General features: G+C 43.2%; 1 protein-coding gene across 1 annotated transcript in view; it reads right to left on the bottom strand.

Annotated features, from left to right (window-relative positions):
• Nucleotides 1–19,885, bottom strand: part of celf2 (cugbp, Elav-like family member 2) — a gene marked incomplete in the record, with an annotated part of 193,632 nt that overhangs the window by 71,741 nt on the left and 102,006 nt on the right. The window contains 1 exon segment of the mRNA XM_035675514.1: nt 3,486–3,682. Within this exon segment, the coding sequence (XP_035531407.1) occupies nt 3,486–3,682 (197 nt within the window).

A 19,885-nucleotide genomic window follows, 5' to 3' on the forward strand; every position in this document is an offset into this window, starting at 1 on the left:
GTGAAGAAACGCAGACTAACAAATCTGGATTTAACAAGGCTCAGTCTAAGTGTTCCAGGTCTTTATATCCTAGTTGAACATTTCATTTAGAATCCTATCTTGTACTTGCCAAATATCTGCTGTCAATCAATATTTGCCATGTTGTGCTGTTTTTTTATCTTTTTGCTGTTGATGTTCTTTTTTGAACTAGCAGTTGCTGAAGTGTCAGCTAATGAGGCTCCACACAAAACCAAAAGGAGGAAACAGAGAAGTTGTTGGAGTTGTAAAGGCTTGTAGTTGTAACTTTGTCTGCGTCTCAGTGGGACTAACAAACTAATTTAAATCCAAACTGCTATTTTACGAAAAAGGAAAAAGTGCCTCTGGGTCGCCACTGGGGCATCGGAGTGGGCTCATTTGCCCCAAATGGCTGAGATCCTTTTCAAACAACACCCTCGCTAATTTAAAATAAACACACTGAGGGAAGAGAGAGGCCACAGTTTCCCTGACACCGGTGAAATTACCATCGGCTCTGGCGCAACAGTGAAGCCGGCAAGGGGGCCATTGCAACTCCTCTGAGTTGAGCGGGTGCAGATGAGGCCAGGCGGCTTACTTAACTATGAGAAAACAACAACAGTGCTCAAAGCCTGCGAATAACAAGGCCAGTAAGAGCCCAATCAAATGCTACATTTCCTCTTAAAACACTCCACCTCGCAGCACAGAAAGAGCGACCACAAAAATGAGGAATATAGAGCGAGAGATTGCCATTCAGAGAAAAAATAAATAAAAGGCATGGTAGGTGTTCTTTCCCCCTGTAGAAGTGCTGGTAAGTGACACTCTTGACTCATCAACCATAAAAACAACTCATTTCAAGGGTAGTGAAGATGAAGCAGGAGATTTGAGGGAGCTGAAGGATAGGAGGAGGAACTCTGGCCCTTTTTTTCTCCCTCCTCAGACGCAGCAGAGAACGAATAAGAGGAGGGAGAAGAGATTGGTGGGGAGAGAAGGAGTCATCTCCAGGCTAAGAACACACAAACACAAAGCGCATGACAAGTGTGTTGGTGTGCAAAAGTGAGTTGATTTGGGTCTTGGTGGAACGCTGTCTTCAGGCTTTCATAAGCTCAGGTGGTACACACAGAGAAAGAAAGTTAAGAACAGAAGCAGACTGAGATGTGAGACTCAGACTTTGGGTGCAGAAAGGTGAAGGACAGCACACCTTTTAGCCGCTGAAAATTCCATTCAATTTCGAAACATGATCTCAATAGCACGTGTTAATTTAGAATTTGTGACATCTGCTTCTCCGACTGTCTCCAAAAAGCTTTTACACCCCCCTGAGGAATGCAAGTTTAAAAAAAAAAAAGGAAATCATTAAAAAATAATAGCAAAAAGCAAATTCTGTAAATAAATATGACAGGGAGGTTGGCTCCATGTAATAGCAAAAGAGAAGAAAGTGAAAATAAAAATCGTACATGTTTCTACCAAATCACCCATTGCTAGTGTGCAGCCTATAGACTACATTCATGTAAATTAATCAGTTTGCACCAAGGCCAGATCAACCAGTTTGGGGGCCCTCCAACTACAATTTGCCATTGAGCCCCTATTGACCCCTCACCCCGTGCACATTGAACTCGCAAGCTCTGAATGCCCACAGCAGAGCATTACATGGCAGCTCCATTGTATGGCAGCCCACATGACCCAGAGACCAGCCTGTTTTCCAATGCTGGAACTAACTGGTTTTCTAAAAAATAAAAGTCTTAAAAACTAGATTTTGATAGACAAGATTAGTGAACAATAACTAATGTGTTCCATTTGTCATGATGACAAAAGCCAGATGACATGCAAAAGGGGCCAATTGGGATCTGAATGTTGGGCACTTGCCCACTTTCCGTGGTTAGAAATCAGACATTGTTTGCATGGAACGTGCTGTTTCCAGCCAACGCAAACATTCATACCCAACATAACAACATTTTAACTGTAAAAGTAGTCAACCTAATTTCTGGCAATTTTTAGGCCACTAAGAACGCTTGGTTGAGTTTAGGGAAAGATGGTGGTCTCGGTTAAATACTGAAAAAGTATAACATTTGAATCACAAGATGGAATGCGTTGACTTTTTCAACATTAAATGAGAACCCCAATCCTTTTCTGACCTTAACCTTAGCTAGCCTAAACCAAACAACATGTGCAACATGAACCCTGGTCTATGGTGTCAAAGACCTGAGCTTTGGCCAATCCTTCATCCATCTTATGATATATGTGCGGTATAAAACTGTATTGGATATTCCTGAATTGGAAAAACCTTGCCAGCAAATGTAACCCAGGGAGCAATTATATTTCCTCCCAAAACAAATCTGACAAAACAAATCTGCAGTATTTAAATGTATTTTGTAGAACATGAGGTAGATTTATGACCGCTCGTTGCAACGTTAAGACATCGTCGGGTGTTTCCAGACATGTATGATGAAGATCCTCTTGCACAAAAATGATAAATCCTTAATTCAGCTCCATTCTTCTGGCAGATGAGTGCTTACTTGCTTTATTTGCTTCATCCCCACTGATTCATATTTTGTTCCGTGTGACACTTTGAAACTTCTCTTGAAATGTGCTTTACAGTTGGATTGAAGCGCCACATCTCCCCTCCTGACGTCCTCTCTTTACTTTCCTCCCACTCTCCATGTCTCATCAGGAGTGTCATCAGCCCCCACTCCGGTTGATGCCTGTTAATATGGCAGTGCTATTGTCTGCCCGTTCGTTGCTGCTGTCTCTATTGTTTGCTCTCACACTTGACGAATTCATCAAAGGAAAAAGAAAGGGAATGGGAGAAAATAGCTGCAAATCATGCGGTTTCGCACAATTGACTGTGTAAGTCTGGCTGGGAGAGTCTTTGTCTTCCAATGATGCACGAAATGTGTGTTTGCTTGTGTAATTTTGCACATATATCATTTGTTCTGCCATTAACTATGTGGGACGGCCCACTCAGCCACTGACTGCTGTGTGTGTCTCTGTGTGTGTGTACAGAATGTGTTTCTTTATGTGGATCCGGGTTCATGGAAGTGTATTATGTATTCATGTCTGTCTGTCTGTATATATTTGCACGAGTGTCTATTTGTGTATATGTGCCCATTCAAATCATTTTACTTAAGTTTAGAGAGCAACAATAAAGTGGAAAAATATCCCATTACAAATTGAAGTCCTGCGTTAAAGGTGAAGATTTTCATACATTTTATTTTCATTTTCAGACACAAGAAAGGAAAGAAGGAATATAGGAAACAAATATTAATACAAGGAAAGAAAGAAAAAAGAAAAAATATTTATTTAAATGAAGAGAGAACGGAAGGAAAGAAAACTGGCAAGAAGAAAGGAAGTGAAGGAAATGAAACTGTCTTGCAGAAAGAAGAAAGCAAGCAGGAAAAGGAAGGAAAGGAAGAAGAAAATAACAAATGCAAATTTCAAGAAGGGAGGAAAAAAACAGAGGACGGGACAGTATGAAAGTGTGTCCTGTGCCACTGTACCTTTGCTCTGTGGAGGGTTCTGGCTGCGGTCTCGGAGTATGTTGATCTGGTAGACGGCTCCGTACGGCTCAAACAGCTCCTTCAGCTCCTTCTCTGACCAGGAGCGCGGGATCTGGCCCACAAACATCTTGATGGCATCCGGGTCTGGCTGGTCCGAATGCTCCAACGCCCCGTTCATCTTCCCGGCCGTGCCGTTACTGTTGGAGAGAGAGGGCGGAACATTAGAGCTTAGAAATACACCATTTTATATCAGTGACACCAATAGCATGAGACTCGTGGTCCCAGCATTCGTTATCTGGTGCTACGTGCTTTGCCTCTACACAAGGTTTTTAAGGCACCTTAAAAAGTTTGTTGATTTTACCTTGTGCAAGTAAATAAAACTCAAAGGACATAGAAAGTAAAGTAATCAAATATCGTGTTTCTGTGCTGTGAAAACCTCCACAATGTAAGCTTTCCAGAAACAAAACAGCTTTGGTTTCCAGCTTTGTGAAAAAGTATTTTCTAAGCCCCAGGCGTTAGGAGAACACTTTCGAGGGGTGTAATCTGGAAAAATGTCCGAAATCCCACAATTGGGAGGCAGGTACATGGTTTTCACTGGAGGGGGACAAGTTTAGTGTGCAGTGAAAGGGAAAAAAATGGGTCATCACCTCTGCCAAAATAATAGAAAGCAATACTCACAAGACAGAATAAAACGTACAAAAAAAGTACATAAAATCTTTTTTTAAACACAATTACAGACTGTGAGGTAATTTCAACCATATTGGAAAAAGCATTCCCCTAAGAACGGGACCATATCCAAAAGAAAAAAGAAACGCAAAAATTCAAAAATACAAAAGACAAAAAAGAAGTACAAAACCCAGAATTTTATTTTCAACACAGTGGGCCCTAAAACAGCCTTCAGACCATCAAAAGGACACTGAATCGCAGTGAGCCACACTAATAAAATTCTCTGGGGCGCCTCGGCAGCTCCTCACAACAGAAAGAGGCAGCTTTCAATACAGGTTTTACAGACTGAGATCCCTGAAGCTTGCAGTTTTTATATATTCTGACCCGACACATCAGCAGACTGACACATCACGCTGACCCTAACTGTGGATGTTAGATAGTAAAGATGAAGCAGCGGATCTATTCAGGATGCCAGTAAATCCACACTGTAGGACTGAGCTGAACACAGACAACATATAAAGTATATCTGCTTTTTCCACTGTACTTGTTGACCTGACATCTGCTGCTGGACGAGCTGTAGACACTTTATAAATGTATGTTGGCGCACTGTCCCCCAGCTCTGCATGCGCGAATGTTTGTGCATGCTTGCATGCATGAATGAGCGCTGGATAAGCAGCATGCAGCGTGTTAATGTGAGGTTGTGTGTGAGGGATTAGGCTGCAGAACCAGTACAGTAAACCTCCAGGCCCTCTAACAGGACACAGATGCTTACACGCCGATAGGTCTGGTTATATTTCCACATCTGGAATGCATATGAAATGGGGGTGAAGTGCTTTCACCCTTTCTCATTGCGGAGCTACAACACTTATCTTCACAAAACACACTCGTCTGTCCACGTGTTTGGAATGCTAACTCCAGCTACGGCGTCTTTTTTTTCCGGACGAATAAAGGCGAGTAAAGGCTTTCAACGGCGAGGCCCTACAGAGATGAGAATGCCACCCGAGGACGCACGAGGCAAAGTGTGGCTGTGTTTTTGAAGACAATACGCAAATGGCCACAACATACACTTACACACACACACACACACACACACATCACTGCCATCAAGGCCTGTGGTCTATTTAAGATGGCTGAAAACCAATTTAATGAAACCAAAGTCAATGGCTGTGCTGTTTTATTGCTCTACTTTCCCTTTTGTTATTCTCGGCAGGAGAGAGAAAAAGCATTATCTTAAGAGGCAAAAACAAAACAAAGCCAAATCCCAAGCTTGGTTAGCTGACAACACTAATGCCACCCTATAAAGCTCAGCAAGAGAGAAAGAGAGAAAGAGGGAAAGAGGGAGGGAGGGAGGGAGGGAGGGGAAAAAGAGATATAGAGAGACGGGGAGGGAGGGAAAAAACATCCAGACCTTTGAACGCGGGCCATCCATCTTTTGCAGAAAGAGCCAAGGCGCTCAGCGGAAACGCCCAATTCTTTAAAGGACTTAAAGGACATGTCAAGTAAAACGCCAGAACCGGAGAAGGAGTCAACGAGCCAAACCGGTGCTAACAGTCCTCGCGGCAGCAGCGGCTCCTCACTAAGCTGTCCGATAAATCGCGGGGGCCTCGGCGCTGAGGGAGCCCCAAGGGTGGCTGCTGATGGGGGGGAAAGAAGGGAGGAAGGGAAGGAAAGGGCAGCAGCGGTGGCGAGGAGTTACTGCCCCTATCACTGGCTGATGATTAGGCACATAAACGGCAAGACGACTGCATCGGACGAGCCTCGGCGGTCGCTGGGTTCAGGACTGCAGCACATCATCCCTTCGCCCTCTCTCATACACACACACACACACACACGTAAAACTGATGTGTGTGTGACAAAGAATAGCTGGACACAATCCCTCATTGTTGGCTGTTTATGTGAGGCCTGTGGGGACTGAACGAGTCCACGGAGGAGACGATACAATAGCCGGTGTCAGAGAAGCGCCTCCCTCGTCTAGGACACTGTCCGCCCTGTGCTCCCTCCACCATTCACTCCGCCTGCTAAGACAATGAATAGCCTTACACTTGCAGCCATAAGGCGTACAAACGCTTACAGAACTGCCTTGTGTAGATTGCATGCTCGGTCTTTCCCCGAGGTGGTTGGAAGTAGGTGACTCTCCTCACTACAAAGGAATGAGCGCCTCTTCCATCGCCCCTGTGGCCAAGACTGACAAGGTGTTATTGCAAGCAGACAGAGCTTTAGCGTGTGCGTGTGTAGATGTTTGTGCAAGTGTGTGAAGCTCAGCAGGAGAGTGTCCTGGGGCTCGGATTAAGTCGTTGAGTGGATCCACTCCTGTCATGGCCTCTCCATCTCCCTCCCTCTTTCCCTCTTCTTCCTCTTCTTTTCTCTCTCTCCCTCTCAATTTGAGCCAATTGTTTGCCTTAATGGCTTAACTATTGCTTCCATCACTCCAACCTCCCTGCAGCACAGGGCCGTGACTGAGGGCTGATCTACACTGAGCGTGTGTGTGTGTGTGTATATATGTGTGTGTGCCCAGCTAGACTGCAAAAAGTGTCTGGATAGGTCTTCGAAGCAGCTGCTGAGGGCTGCTATTCCCTCACCTCACACTCAAATTAGACAGCAAACTACAGCTGCACGATATTGACCATAAAACCTTATGAGGATAATTTATTTATGCATTCATCATCTTCATTTTACATCCGCAGCTCCACAGACCTCCCCTATATTAAACGAATTGTTCAACATCTTGGCAAATGCACTAATTGGCTTTCCTTCTGACAGTGACACTGAGGAGATCAATACTGTATTAGTCTCTTGTCTCTCAGGATGTGGTTAGCCTAGCTTAGCATAAATACTGGAGGGGTGGGGAAACACTCTCCGGAGTAAAAAGTATGCCTTCCAAAGCCTTGTAAGCTGTCTCATTTACGCGGTGTATTGTGTTTGTTTTACACATACATGAACTGAAAAGTAAAAACAACTGTTTGTAATTTTATTTGTGCTTATGTGTTGGGGCTATTTCTTGATGAATATCCTATCTAACTTTGACAAATAGACAAAGGTTCAGCTGTGGAACTAAACTACTTTAGTCATATAGAGGCTGCTTAATGTCAGTTATAGTTTAACTACAAATAAAAGTTAATTTGAATACAAGGATCCCACACTTTTCTGTCATCCTCAACAGTAGCTCTGCAGCCTGAAGTATTGTTCATGTCAAAAATCTGATAAGAAACCCGGTTATGTGTATATAATGCCAAGAAAACAGCTTTCTCCAGGAGAAACCCAGCTGGGGAGACCAGGTTTCTAATTTGCACATTTCCAGAAATGAAGTTACTTAAATCGGCATTAATTGGTTTTTTGGCCACTTGGGGGCCGTAGAACAAGCTATAACCACAACATTGACATATTATATCTTCATAAAGATGCTATGGCAAATGTGTTTGCAAACAGTTGCCTATTTAGACGTCCAGCAGACACAGAGCATCATTAGAGTTGTGCTACAGGGCACTAAATTTAAGCTCAACAATCACTCAACTTTTGACACAGGTAGCACACAGCCTGCATATCATCAGAGCTTTTTGCTGAAAACAACAACTTAGAAATGAAGTTGGTGAGAGAGACTGAATCAAACCAACGATAATGGCTGCAGAACCAAAACAATGAGCTGAAAGATGCTAAAAAGCACCATAGAGCTGAGGAGAACTGTAAAGTTGGGTGATGATTCTCTGTGGGTTCAACACTACAAGTAAGACCTCTATGTAGTTATGTGACCTTCTGTTTGTATAGATGTATTGTAACTATACATGGTGGATATTACAGGTATAAGGGATAAGGAAAATAAGCTCCGCCCCCACAGATGAGGAGCATACAGTGACAGCAATGAGCTACCTGGAATACATTAACGGCCTGCTATCCTCTCTGTTTGCCTTGTTCACAGCTGGACTCCAACAGGCAGCCAGACAGGAATGTGCTACAAAAAGACAGTGGGAGAGAGACAGAGAGGACGAGCGAGGCGGGTAAGAGTGGGCAAAAAAAGAGAGGGAGCGAGTGCAGGAGACGGATGCAGATGAGCCAGGTCTAGGAGTAAGCACAGCTCAGAGCTCAGCATGGGCTCTCTCAGAAACCAGGCACAGACGCACACACATGCATACACACATATCACACATGCATACACGCACACGGGCTACAGTTCAGGCTGGCTGCGTTGATCCCCCTGCTGTTTCTCCCTTCTGTTTCTGCTCTAGAACACACATCCTCTCTGACTCCCTTAACCCCTCAATCGCAGCACATGCACACACACTTGCACAGAACAACCCTCACACACACACACACACACACACACTTCAGTGGGTTCGCGGAAGGGCCGAGCTATCGCACACGTCTTCTCATTGGCAGCGTGTTTGCAGGGTGTGTAACGGTCCCACAGGGGAACTAATCTTGTTGACAAGCAGAGTGAGAAACATCAGTTCCCCCCAGAGGGAGCGGGGCGACCAAGGTCAGCTAAACACACACACACACACCTAGACGCACACACATGTGTACAGACATGTTAACACACACACATACAGACCTGGACAGTCATATATCCTGACACGTACACACACTGGCAGATTCTCCGACAACACACAGACAAAGATAGACACAAAATGTGGAATATGCTAAAAGAAGCATAAGACACACACACTAACACACACCAATGGCTGAGTAATAATTCAATATTATCACTTTCTGAGGAAATAATTCATGACATTATGGTCATATCATGTTACCGTTTTACTATCATAGATATCAGAAGTAAGGTGTCACAAGATAATATTGGTAAATAAGGGGAAAAAAATATGATTATACAAAAAAAAGTTTTGTTCTTTCTTGGAAATCCTGGAAAGTTTTACGTCTTGAATAAACTGACTAAGGGGTACAGTGGGATAATGTCTCAGTACCAGCTTGTGCTAATGCCCCCCCTCCTCCCATCTCCTGGATCCGTGACCCTGGCGACTCACAGCCTAAAAAGTTGCCAGTTATTTAACATATTTGGCTGAAAGTTGCCAGTTAACAGGGTCACTCGTTAAACCCAAACACTGGCGGGCAGCGGGACGCAAACGCCACAGCCTTGGAGAACTGGGATAATTGGCGGACCAGTCTGTGTTTTACTACAAGACTGCTGGTGTTTCCAGTTCCAGAATGGTTTTGCAAAGGCTACGTAACTTTTTTCTTCCGTGGTATTTAAATCCTGGGCGGTGAACTGAGGGATCCTGAGTAGCGCTGCGTTTCAGCTGTGTCTCTTCAGCCTCGCCGCTCTTGGACGTTTTCCCGTCTTAACAAACAAAATGAACATGAGGTAATGATGTGACGTCTGCTGCAGTTGGCTTTACAATTATTGCGGTTATCGTGACAGCCCTAGCAAAAATGTCTGGAAACCACTGAAAGATTTCCATGAACACCTAAATGTAGACACAACATTCCTTCTTCATTGTCCCTTATGTCTGTAAAAATGGACATGCAGTGGAATGAACAGTTGGTTTTAAAGACCATAAGGCTCTACACTCTCAATCTGTCCAATAAAGCTGAAAAAAACACCCAGAATATCATCTTAAAGAACGGTTACTTCCATGGCTGCATTTTAAAAAGCATTGATATGTCACATAGGTCACAACTTAGCTCCAAGTTGAACCATGTGGCATATCAAATGCTTAAAAAAGCTAAAAAATCCATTTATTATTGTTTTTCAATTAAGCATGATATTTATGTATTCATTCAATACATATTTTCGTTTTGCTGTGCCCCTTCCCTCACTGCTTTTAGAGTGAGCAATCCTACTATGATTGTCAGGATTTAGAAACATCTGAATCAGAATCTGATCACAGTTTGCGGCTTTGGAATGGCTGCTCGAAAAAAAACCGTGATCACAACACACACACAAACACACACACACACAGAGTTTGGTTGAGTTCTTGTGTGTACTGTAGTTTGTTGCTTATTTAGTCATGAATAGTTAATGTTACAGAGAAATACAGCGCAGCCAAGTTTTCAGGGGCTTAAAATGGGCTCTTCTCCGCAACATGATAAACACAACCCCACTTGAAGGCACAAGACAGTCCCAAATGGGGCTAATACACACCTAAACAAACTATCACGCAGCACCTGCATGCAAACACGCACAGAGGCCACAAGCAGAGACATCCAGTAAAACACACACAATTCATTTCATAGTCCTGAATATTTTCTGCTGCCGTATCAAACTGTAAACAAGATTAGCAACTTCACCACAACACACCATAAGAGGCGTGCTTTTTTCCCCTGAATCCAGCTCTGTAACTGATTTTGTCATCGGCGGTGCGAGGCGGATTAGTGACTCAAACTAAATGAGTGGCGTACTGTATCGACTGATTTATTTGGAACGCTTTTAGTTTTTCTGTAACTGAGTTACAGCGGGGTAAACTGGCTCCCGGGGGCCCTGTTCGAGCCAAACGAGGGAGTGTGATATTGCCTGTGATTCACTTGAACTTTACAATAAGCAATATTCCTCCCACCTTAGGTACAGCACTGGGACAACAGCCACTGGTGCATTCTTCATAAAGCAGGTTTCATACATTCATTATCAGTATTTCCCTGCTGCAAGAGGGAGGACAGCTTTGATGGAACTAGCATCTATGAATAACTGTGACCAGCTGAAAGAACTGGGTCTGGTATGCGAGACTGTATGATTGCCTTTATGCGTGCTTGTGTGTGTGTGTGTGTATGCATTTGTGGTTGCCATGGAGACGTGGCAGTACATGCGACGCAGGGAAACGATCAGATAAATGTCACAGTAGCTAATGAAGCTGCACCGGTGCCCCGACGCTCAGCTAGCTCTGCGCTAACGAGCTACCGCACGCCGCCGCCCGCTAATGAGAGGAGACACACACGCGCACCTACACTCTCACACATATACATACACACAGTATGAGGAAAAACACACAGATGCACGACACATGGATGCAAGTGAAACAGGTCTCATTTTGCTCGTTTCTCATGTCATATTTTCCTGCGTCTATAAAACAGTGGAGGAGCCCACACTGTTTCCACAGGAATAAAGCTGCCTTGTTAGATACTGCAGGCACTGGTCTGTGCAGTGTTGGGATCTGTGGCAAATAAAGCTGTCTTGATATGTATACTCGAAGTATATTGAAAATGAAGGACAATATAAATCCTTTTAGCAGGAAAATGTCTCTTGCTTAATTTCTTTTTTTTGTAAATTCAGTCATAGCAGCAGCTGTTTAAAAGATGAGCTGCATGAAAGGAAACGGCCATTTCTCTATTCTGTTAGGCAAAACATAGATGTTGTTCTTTATCTGAATCTATTGTGAGTTGCATTGAATTGTTTTCTGTGAAATTGTTGGACCAGTGTCAAAAAAAGGACATGTGTACGACTGTCATGTTGGACCACATCGTGGTGTGCAATAATAGGAAAAAATAAACCTGAAAAGTGAACTTTAAGGTTAGCTTAACAAAAATGTGTTCACAAGAACAAATGCCTCTTGATTTTTAGAATAAAAAAAATACTTTTTGGGTGGGCAGTCATCATCATTTGCTTTGTTATTTGTGTTTTGTTCCTGATAGTTGGTTCAGTTCTGGAATTGGTGATAAAATACCAAAATGAGCTGAGCTCTGCAGCGTTCTTATCTAATCTTCTCTCCTTCCTTGCTTTTTCAAGGAATGACAACGCGCAAAATAATTAGGTAGCAGGTCATTTTTTGCAAACTGTGACCAACATCTGAACAACAGAAAGTGTGATTTCAACCAGTGTAGCCCCAGCTGCAGCTATCGACGAGTGCCGTACCTGAATAGATTCAAAAATATGAATATAATGTTAGCTGATTAAAAACTAATTAGATTTAAAAAATTATACAGAATTTTAACCCTGGTCAAGAGGACCCTCTAGTAAATAATGTCAGCATTCATATGTCACAGCAGGAAGCACAACAGCGTTTAGAATAAAATACAGGTGAAATTCATTCTAAACAGATCTGGTCTTTTAAATACAGCTATTTTAAAAAAAATGAAAAACACTAATGAGTTTTATATATGAATAACTGTAATTGTAGCATGGATGAGAACTCACCAGGAGAATACAATTCTTGTATTGAACGTTGGTATTTGAATAACTGTATGACATCTCTTTTTTAAGCTGAAGGTTTCTCTTAATTTAATTTAAAACAGCATGTTTTTGATGAATGATGTCCTTTCAAACCCAGTACAAATCTTGTTCCACCGTTTGCACCCTTCCTGCCTTCCTTCCATGTGTGTAAGTTATTCAAGTTGCAAAAAAGAAACTCGAACTGTGCGTTAGTCATCGTGCCACCTCCTCCTGTACCCACCGCAGACGTGCAGCTCATGTACTCCCAAGGAACAAGGTACAGAACACCATAACATGCGGAGGAGGAGATCCACTTAGAGCGAGTCACACTTACAGTCAGGCTAAACTCTGAACTGTTGCGGAATGCTATCTATAGTTGTACTGTGCACACCTAAACCACCAATGAAAAGAGACCTTTTGATTCAAAGAAACACTTGAAATACAGTATATATAAAGGTTTTGTGCAAGTTCCATAACTACAAATCATGTATATTAATGCTTTCAACTGCATGCCATAAAGTTGGGCGGTTTGCATTCATTTCTGAAGGGTATGAATACGAATCAGTGTTGACAAAAGTGAACTGATGTTCACTTTGATAGATTGTACAATTCAAGCAAGTCTGCTAAATGAGCTCATATCTCTAAATTAACAATTACTCGTTAATGGATGAGTCAACAAAAAATCCACTGATTTAAGCTTCCAAATTTTATGGATTTGCTGCTTTTCTTCATCTTATATGATAGTTTACTCAATATATTTGGGTTTTTTTCTTTTTGGTTTTGATAGTTGGTTGGATAAAATTTTAATATTTGTCACTATTTTCTGACAATTTATAAAAATTGGTGAAATGAATCAGAAAAATATTGATGATGAGGACAGCTGTCAGTTGCAGGTGAGTCAAGTGACAGGAAAAAAGAGCTTTGTCAGCCTCTCAAATGTAGGAAATCAAATCTCTCTTGAAATGAACCCAAAACAAGACATACCTCTTATATCGAGGGAACTATGATGGACATTGTTCACTATTTTCTACCATTTTATAGATCAAACTGTTTACTGATTAATCGACAAAGTGTTCAGCAGATGCATCAATAAGGAAAATAGTCCTTAGCAGTACCCCTTATGAAATGAATGGAAATCACAACAGCAGTAGAAAAAAAACACCCAAAAGAGTAAAACACAGCATGTTTTCTATATACTACAGACCTTGCACTCACTTCAAATGAACTTTTACTGGAGGTTAAATTGAACCTGGACAATGTGAAATGTTTTCCTGCCGCCTTTGAGAAATTAATAAACGCAGAAATTTGATATGGTCAACAAAAATCAATAGGTTTGTATCTGCTGGGAGCACGAATGTGGACAACAAACACTTTTTACAACTGGGGGATAAGGAGATTTTTTCATTGGAAAATCGAAAACCCGGCTTAATGGTGGCACTGGTCGTAAGGTCACTAGAATCAATAGCCTTCTTCCTCCTGAGGGTGTGAATGAGCAAAGCAAATTTCATGCACATCTGGTCACCAAGCTCACAAACGTACAGATGGAGGTGATTACATAAACCTTGGCTGAAGATGAAAATAAAAAATATTCCTATTTTTATTTTGGAAAAAGCCTGCTTTAGTTCGTCCCCACTTCTTCCTGCATCTACTACGACAGTGCTGCTCCTAGAATTATCTCCCTAAAATTATGCTTTCTAGCTCACGTCAGCCTGACCTGGAGTTTGAGTGTGTGTGCGCACGTGATAGAGGGAAGGAAGGGGAAAGGAATTAGAGCATCTTAAAGCCTCAACACCAGATTGGTCAAATCCAGGCAGCAGCAGCAGCAAAATTCCACCCTAATCTTTAGCACACTTCCTCTCTTCTTCACCCCCTGCCTCCTCCCTGTATCTTGTTGCTATGGGAACAGCAGTGGCTGAGGGGCATGGGGTGAGGGTGGCTGGGGGTACTGGGTGTTGGGTAGGTGGGTGTCTCTTTGGTTGACAGCACTACAATGCCACACTCTCACCCTTGACTCTTTGTTAGATTTGTGGTGTGTCACCTGTTTTTTTTCTTTTCCTCTTTCTTCTTCAGACACTCTTATCTCAGCTTCAGCCTTCAGCTTCTCCTGTCTCTCCTCCTTCATCACCTCCCGCTTCTCTCGCTCAATCTCTCATGTTTGCGGGCTTAATGAGAAACAGCTTGTTTGTGGTGTGAGTCTGCGTGCGTGGCTGTGCGTCCGTGTGCGACCGTGTGATGAAATGGCAACGGCTCTGATTGTCTGGCATGGCGCTGCGGCTGCATTCTGCCAAAAGTCATCATCTGACTCGCCGACGGGGATGATGGCCCATTTGACTAATGCTTCTCCACAAAACGGGCCAACAATGCCGATCCAACTAACAGAAGAAAGAGCGGATAGGCCTTGGAAGGGGGGCGGGATCATATCAGATTGGTACCGCTTCAACTCAACCGACACAGATTTGGGACGCCGGTCAAAAAAAAAAGTCACCAGGGCCCTGAGAGCATCCTTTGACTGTGTGTTTTACAGTAAATCCTCAATATTGTGCACCTGTACAACATGTAACACCTCCACCGCTGTGCCCTGCTTGAACAATAAATCCCCCCGGTGTGTTCACGCACATCGGTCGTGACACCTCTAAAGGGGACGACTGAGCGGAAAACCACAGGGTGGAGACAGAAAATGGCGTAATAAGAGCAGCGGGGAGAAACAAAGAGACAGAGAGAGAGAGAGAGGGAAGAGAAAAGGCAGGCAGTTGCCAGCGACAAAACACTACTGATTTAACAACACGGGTGCATTTGTTGTACTGGCTTCAGTACAATTACGTCCCATTGTGAATAAACCTCTGCGCCATTTACAGCACAAAGGTTACAAAAGCCTGGATATCACCTCTATTAGCATTTGGCGTAGCCGCTATTTTCACATATGATGGCAATAAAAAACTAGAAAACGCACGTGTGCTGCCAAAATTGTCCGTGTGCTTGCTCTCCGAGGGCACTCAGTGTGTTCCTGTGGCGAGGACAGGCAGAAACCGCCTCTGACACTTTAATAAACCACCATTACTGCTCTTCACACACACACGACCTCGGAGGAGAATGAGTGGTAGTCGTGGTGGTACGAGTGGAGGGGACGCTGGGAGCAAAAGAGGTGAAGTTGAACACGATGGAGACAAGACAGCCGGAGGAAACCTACTTATTGGCTGGTATGAGAGGGTAGTGTTTTCTGTGTCTTTTTGTGTGTGTCCGGGGACGAGAAAAAAGCCCAGCACTGAGAAGCTCCTTTTCTCTGCGAGGACACATCTGTAAGCTCTTGTTTGTACTGTAATTTCCCTCGTAGATCATTTCATGGTGGTTGCAACTGAGTGTGTTTGTGTGTTTGACCTCAGGTTTCCTTTATATACGCAGCACAACTGGGGCATTTTGTTCACATGTGCAGCACATTCTTCAGTGTGGCGTCACAAACTCACACACACACACACACACGCACACAAACTGCACAGAGTGACTCGGGCGTCCATCCAGCATTTTCCTGCTGTGATTCATGTGAACGAAGCCACACTTTGCCAAGTCCATCTCTCTTCTTGTTTTTTCCTTCATCCCTTGTTTTCTTTCTTTTCTTGCCACTATTCATTTTATAACACTGTTCTGGTTCTGTCCTGGGACATCCGATAGGCACATATAATTTGATTTTTGAAATAAAAAAACACCCAACACAAATTACAAACCATATTGATTACCAGAGCTGCTCCAAGTCTTTTAGGGCAAGTCCAAGTCCAAGTTTTAGGTTGGTCAAACCAAATCCAAGTAAAGTTAAGATTCAAGTTCAAGTTTCAAGTTCAAACTTAACGTAAAGCCTTTTCAAAATAAGTCTCAAGTCAGTCAAGACTTGTCTAAGTCAAGCCTCAAGTTTGGTCAAAACAAGTTTGAAGTCAGGTGTCAAGTCAAACTGAGTCAAGCATGTCTTTGGTCTTAAACGAGAAATCCACACCAAGTCTTGAGTTTGGTTGAACAAAGTGTCAAGGTAAGTCTTGTCAAATGTAATGTCAAGTCAGGTCTCAAGTTGTAGAGGACAAGTCAATGTGAAGTCTCAAGTTCGGTCCAAACAAGTCCAAGTCAAATCTCAAGTGTTGTTCGAAGTCCAACTCAGTTTCAAAAAATTCTTTTCAAAACAATCCTCAAGTCTTGTGTCAGTAAAGACAGGTCCAGCCCAAAGTCTCCAGTTTAGTCGGGACACACCAAGTCTTTTAAAACCAAGTCTCTATTTCAAGTAAGTTGTGGGGAATCCAAGACACTGCTCATATAATCTTTTTTGATTTTGATTTATAGAGTCAATCAGGGATTCATCACCTGAAAAATCCTTTCAACTCTCATACAACTGATTGCAGAGAATTTCCTAATCTCACTTTGTATTTCACAACCCAAAGAGGTTGAGGTTAATTTGTTAATTACTCATTAATGTTTCCATCTTCAACGCTTTTGACTTTAATATCATTAATATATTCATTGCCTCTTTTGCATTTTATATCCCTTCCTCCCTTCTTCCTGTCCCTCTCTGCTTGTCTGATTCCTTAAGTGTGCCGTCAGCACAAAGGAGGAAATCACTTGCACATTGCAGCCCTGTGTTTCCAATAGCTTTACCCCATAAAATTACAACAATTCACACTCACAGCCAGCTTTATAGGGGGGTTGGGAGGGCCTCGGATCTCAGAAGGCTGACAGATCACTGACGCTAAGAACTGCAAGACATCTCCAATCTTAGGACCTACCTCCTGGACTGAAAATGCCTCTGGAAGAGGGGCTGCTAATGCCCTCTACAGTGTAATTATGCCTATAATGTTGTACAGGAGGAGGGGTATGGGTGGAGGGGGGCAGGGCAGAGAGGAGTGGGTGATAGCATTAAGGCATATTAGGGCGGGTGGGGTGTTCATTTTCATTAGGTTTTATGGGTTGGAAAAACATTGTCATGCATACCAATTAGCACTTGAACAGATGGCTCAATATGGTCGTATGTTTCGTCTCACACACACACACACGTGCACATGAGTGGTTAAAGAGTGTGTGTTGAAGGGAGCGTAAGCCTGACAGTAACAATCCAGACGACAGCATCAGGCCGGTCAGCAGGAGGAGAGAGTTCAGGATGACAGCTGTTTGGAGAGAAAGCTCCCCCTTTCCTTTCCTTCCCTTTTTCCCTTTCCTTCCTCCTTTCCCATTTCCCTCTTGTTCCTTTTCCTTTCCATTCTGCCCTCCATCCCAGGTCAGGGCCTCTGGAGCAACATCAAACCTGGATCAGTCTGTTCAACAGTCTCTCTGAGGAGGGAGCCATATGCTGACATATGCTGATGGAGTGGAGCGAGCGAGAGGGATCGCCTGATTATGCATGTGTGTGTCTATGTGTGCGAGCATGCATACGGCCCAGTTTCTCTCTGAGTTCCCAGACACAAACACTGTCAAATCGACACAAAGGTTTGACCGATCTCTCCCTGACATTTTAGGCTGATATCCAGTATCAAAATCTTTTTTCTTTTTCGGTTTCGAGTCAGCATTTTTCTCAGAACTGTATTCATGTCAGAGTTGAAAAGCCTCTGAAAAAGCAGTTAGGCCGTCAAGAGACACTCACACTGAAGGAATAATAATACCAGTTTCCACATAATAATGATCCTAATCATAATTATAAAACACTTTTAGTGCACATTTGTAAAGAATTCAAACAAAATGCCTTATTCCATCAATTCAGACAGTCTTCTGTTACACAACCAGTGCTGTACTGATCTGTTCTACAATAGTTATGTAATAAAAAACCTGTATAATATCCATCAGATCAGATGGATGACTCATTGTGACAACTCAATATCCAGTTTGTGAAGCTTTTTGGCCACCAGAGGGAAGTAAAACATCAATACAAGCTAATGGCCACCGCCATTTCCACAGCTTATAAAGTTGTTATGGGTAAAGGGTTGCCTACGTTCACATCCGGCAGACTGCTAGCGCGGTTGTCACTCTTTTTGAGCCTTGTTTCTGTCCATGTGATGAACAGAACATCAATGGTAACTTTCCTTATATCTCTGTTTTGGTTTCCACCAACCTGAGCTACTAAATTCTCCGCTATGTTCACCAGCTAGCAACTGTAAATGTGTCACAAAAGCAAAACAATGAGGTAAATGGGGCTGCAAAGCTCCATTAAACTGCAGAGTTGGGCAACAGTTGTGCACAATTTTGGGACCATGACTGTCTGTCATGTATGACCACAATCATCTGAGTCAATCCTGATACAAAAAAATATTGATTCATGCAGGTTTAAAGGGTCGGCTCATGCCAAATACAAAAAACATCCTCCCGCTTTCCTTTCACCTGCATCTAGCCAGAGAAATACCTTTTATTCTTATCAACGCTCATTGAAAATACTTTTGTGCAGAAGAAAATTCTTCACAGTAAGGTCTGTGGATTATCAGGGACACTGCTTCTGGAAAGATGCTGTTAATTTTTTTTGAGTGCAAGTTTTCAACGCTTTGAGCATAACAAATGGAATTCCTTTCACCTTCTTTGTATTGTGGTGGCAGCTGCAATCTTAGAGACAGCTATCTGAAAAGCTGACAAACTCGAAACCATCTGCATGGCTCGATATCACTGTAAATTGAGTGAATTGGCCTTTTAACACCCACCCACTCGACCCAAACACTGCCACATCAAAGGCCCCTTTGTACCACTTCTCATTTCTTGTCCACAGTCTCCCTCTCACTTCCCACTGGCTTTGGAGCTCAGCTTTACATCTGTTGAAGGAGGGCGGGTACAGGTGCACCTACCCACTTTGGAGACTTTATACTAGCAAACACTTTAGCTGTGGCGTTAGCTACGGCTCAGTGAGTTTGAATGGGGACGCGCTAACAGGCTAGCGCTGCAGTCCCAGAGCCCATTGATCTGTGCTGCTCACTAATAACAGACAGCAGAGACTCCCTGGCTCTCTGGGGCCATTAGGATGCATGAGTGGGAACCGTGCTAAATGGGACAATACACAGAGGTGTGTACAAGGGTAAATACACTCCAGTTTATATAGAGAGGCAGATACACTGCGGGTAAGCTCAACCAACATGTAATTCCTTTGGCTAACCTTGGAATTGCATTACTCTGCGTGTTTGTCTTTGCATGTTTATGTGTGTGTGTTGTGATATAGGGATTAAGCACAGCGTTACAGCAGACTGAGGTTGCTATATTTAGGGTGGTGCTGTTACATTTCCAAGCCATTATCTAGACCTGTGGGGACAAGCAGGGATTTCAGCACGTCAGAAAACACACACATAGACATGCGCGCACACACACGAATGCACAATGCACTAAGTATTTCGGTGCACAGGCAGACCTACATTCAATCTCCTATCTCCCGAACAGTAAGAGGAGAGAAATGGAGAGGCCTGTCTGCTCTCCATCCCTCTAAATGTTTAATGAACCATCTCTCTCTGTCTCCCTCACTCCCGCTACTGTCTCTCTAGCTCTCTCGCCCTCTTACCCCTGCTGCTCAGCCCCTCACCCATCATCTACTTTTTCTCACTTCATCCTTGTTTGTCCGTCTCTCTCGTCCTGCAGGCTAACAGACACTGCATATTGGTTCGGGATGAGGTTTGAATGCTGAGAAGGAAGAAGAAGAGGAGGAAGA

Source organism: Morone saxatilis, unplaced genomic scaffold (genome assembly GCF_004916995.1).
Source record: "Morone saxatilis isolate NCDOM2014 unplaced genomic scaffold, NCSU_SB_2.0 Contig10, whole genome shotgun sequence".
Classification (NCBI taxonomy): domain Eukaryota; kingdom Metazoa; phylum Chordata; class Actinopteri; family Moronidae; genus Morone; species Morone saxatilis.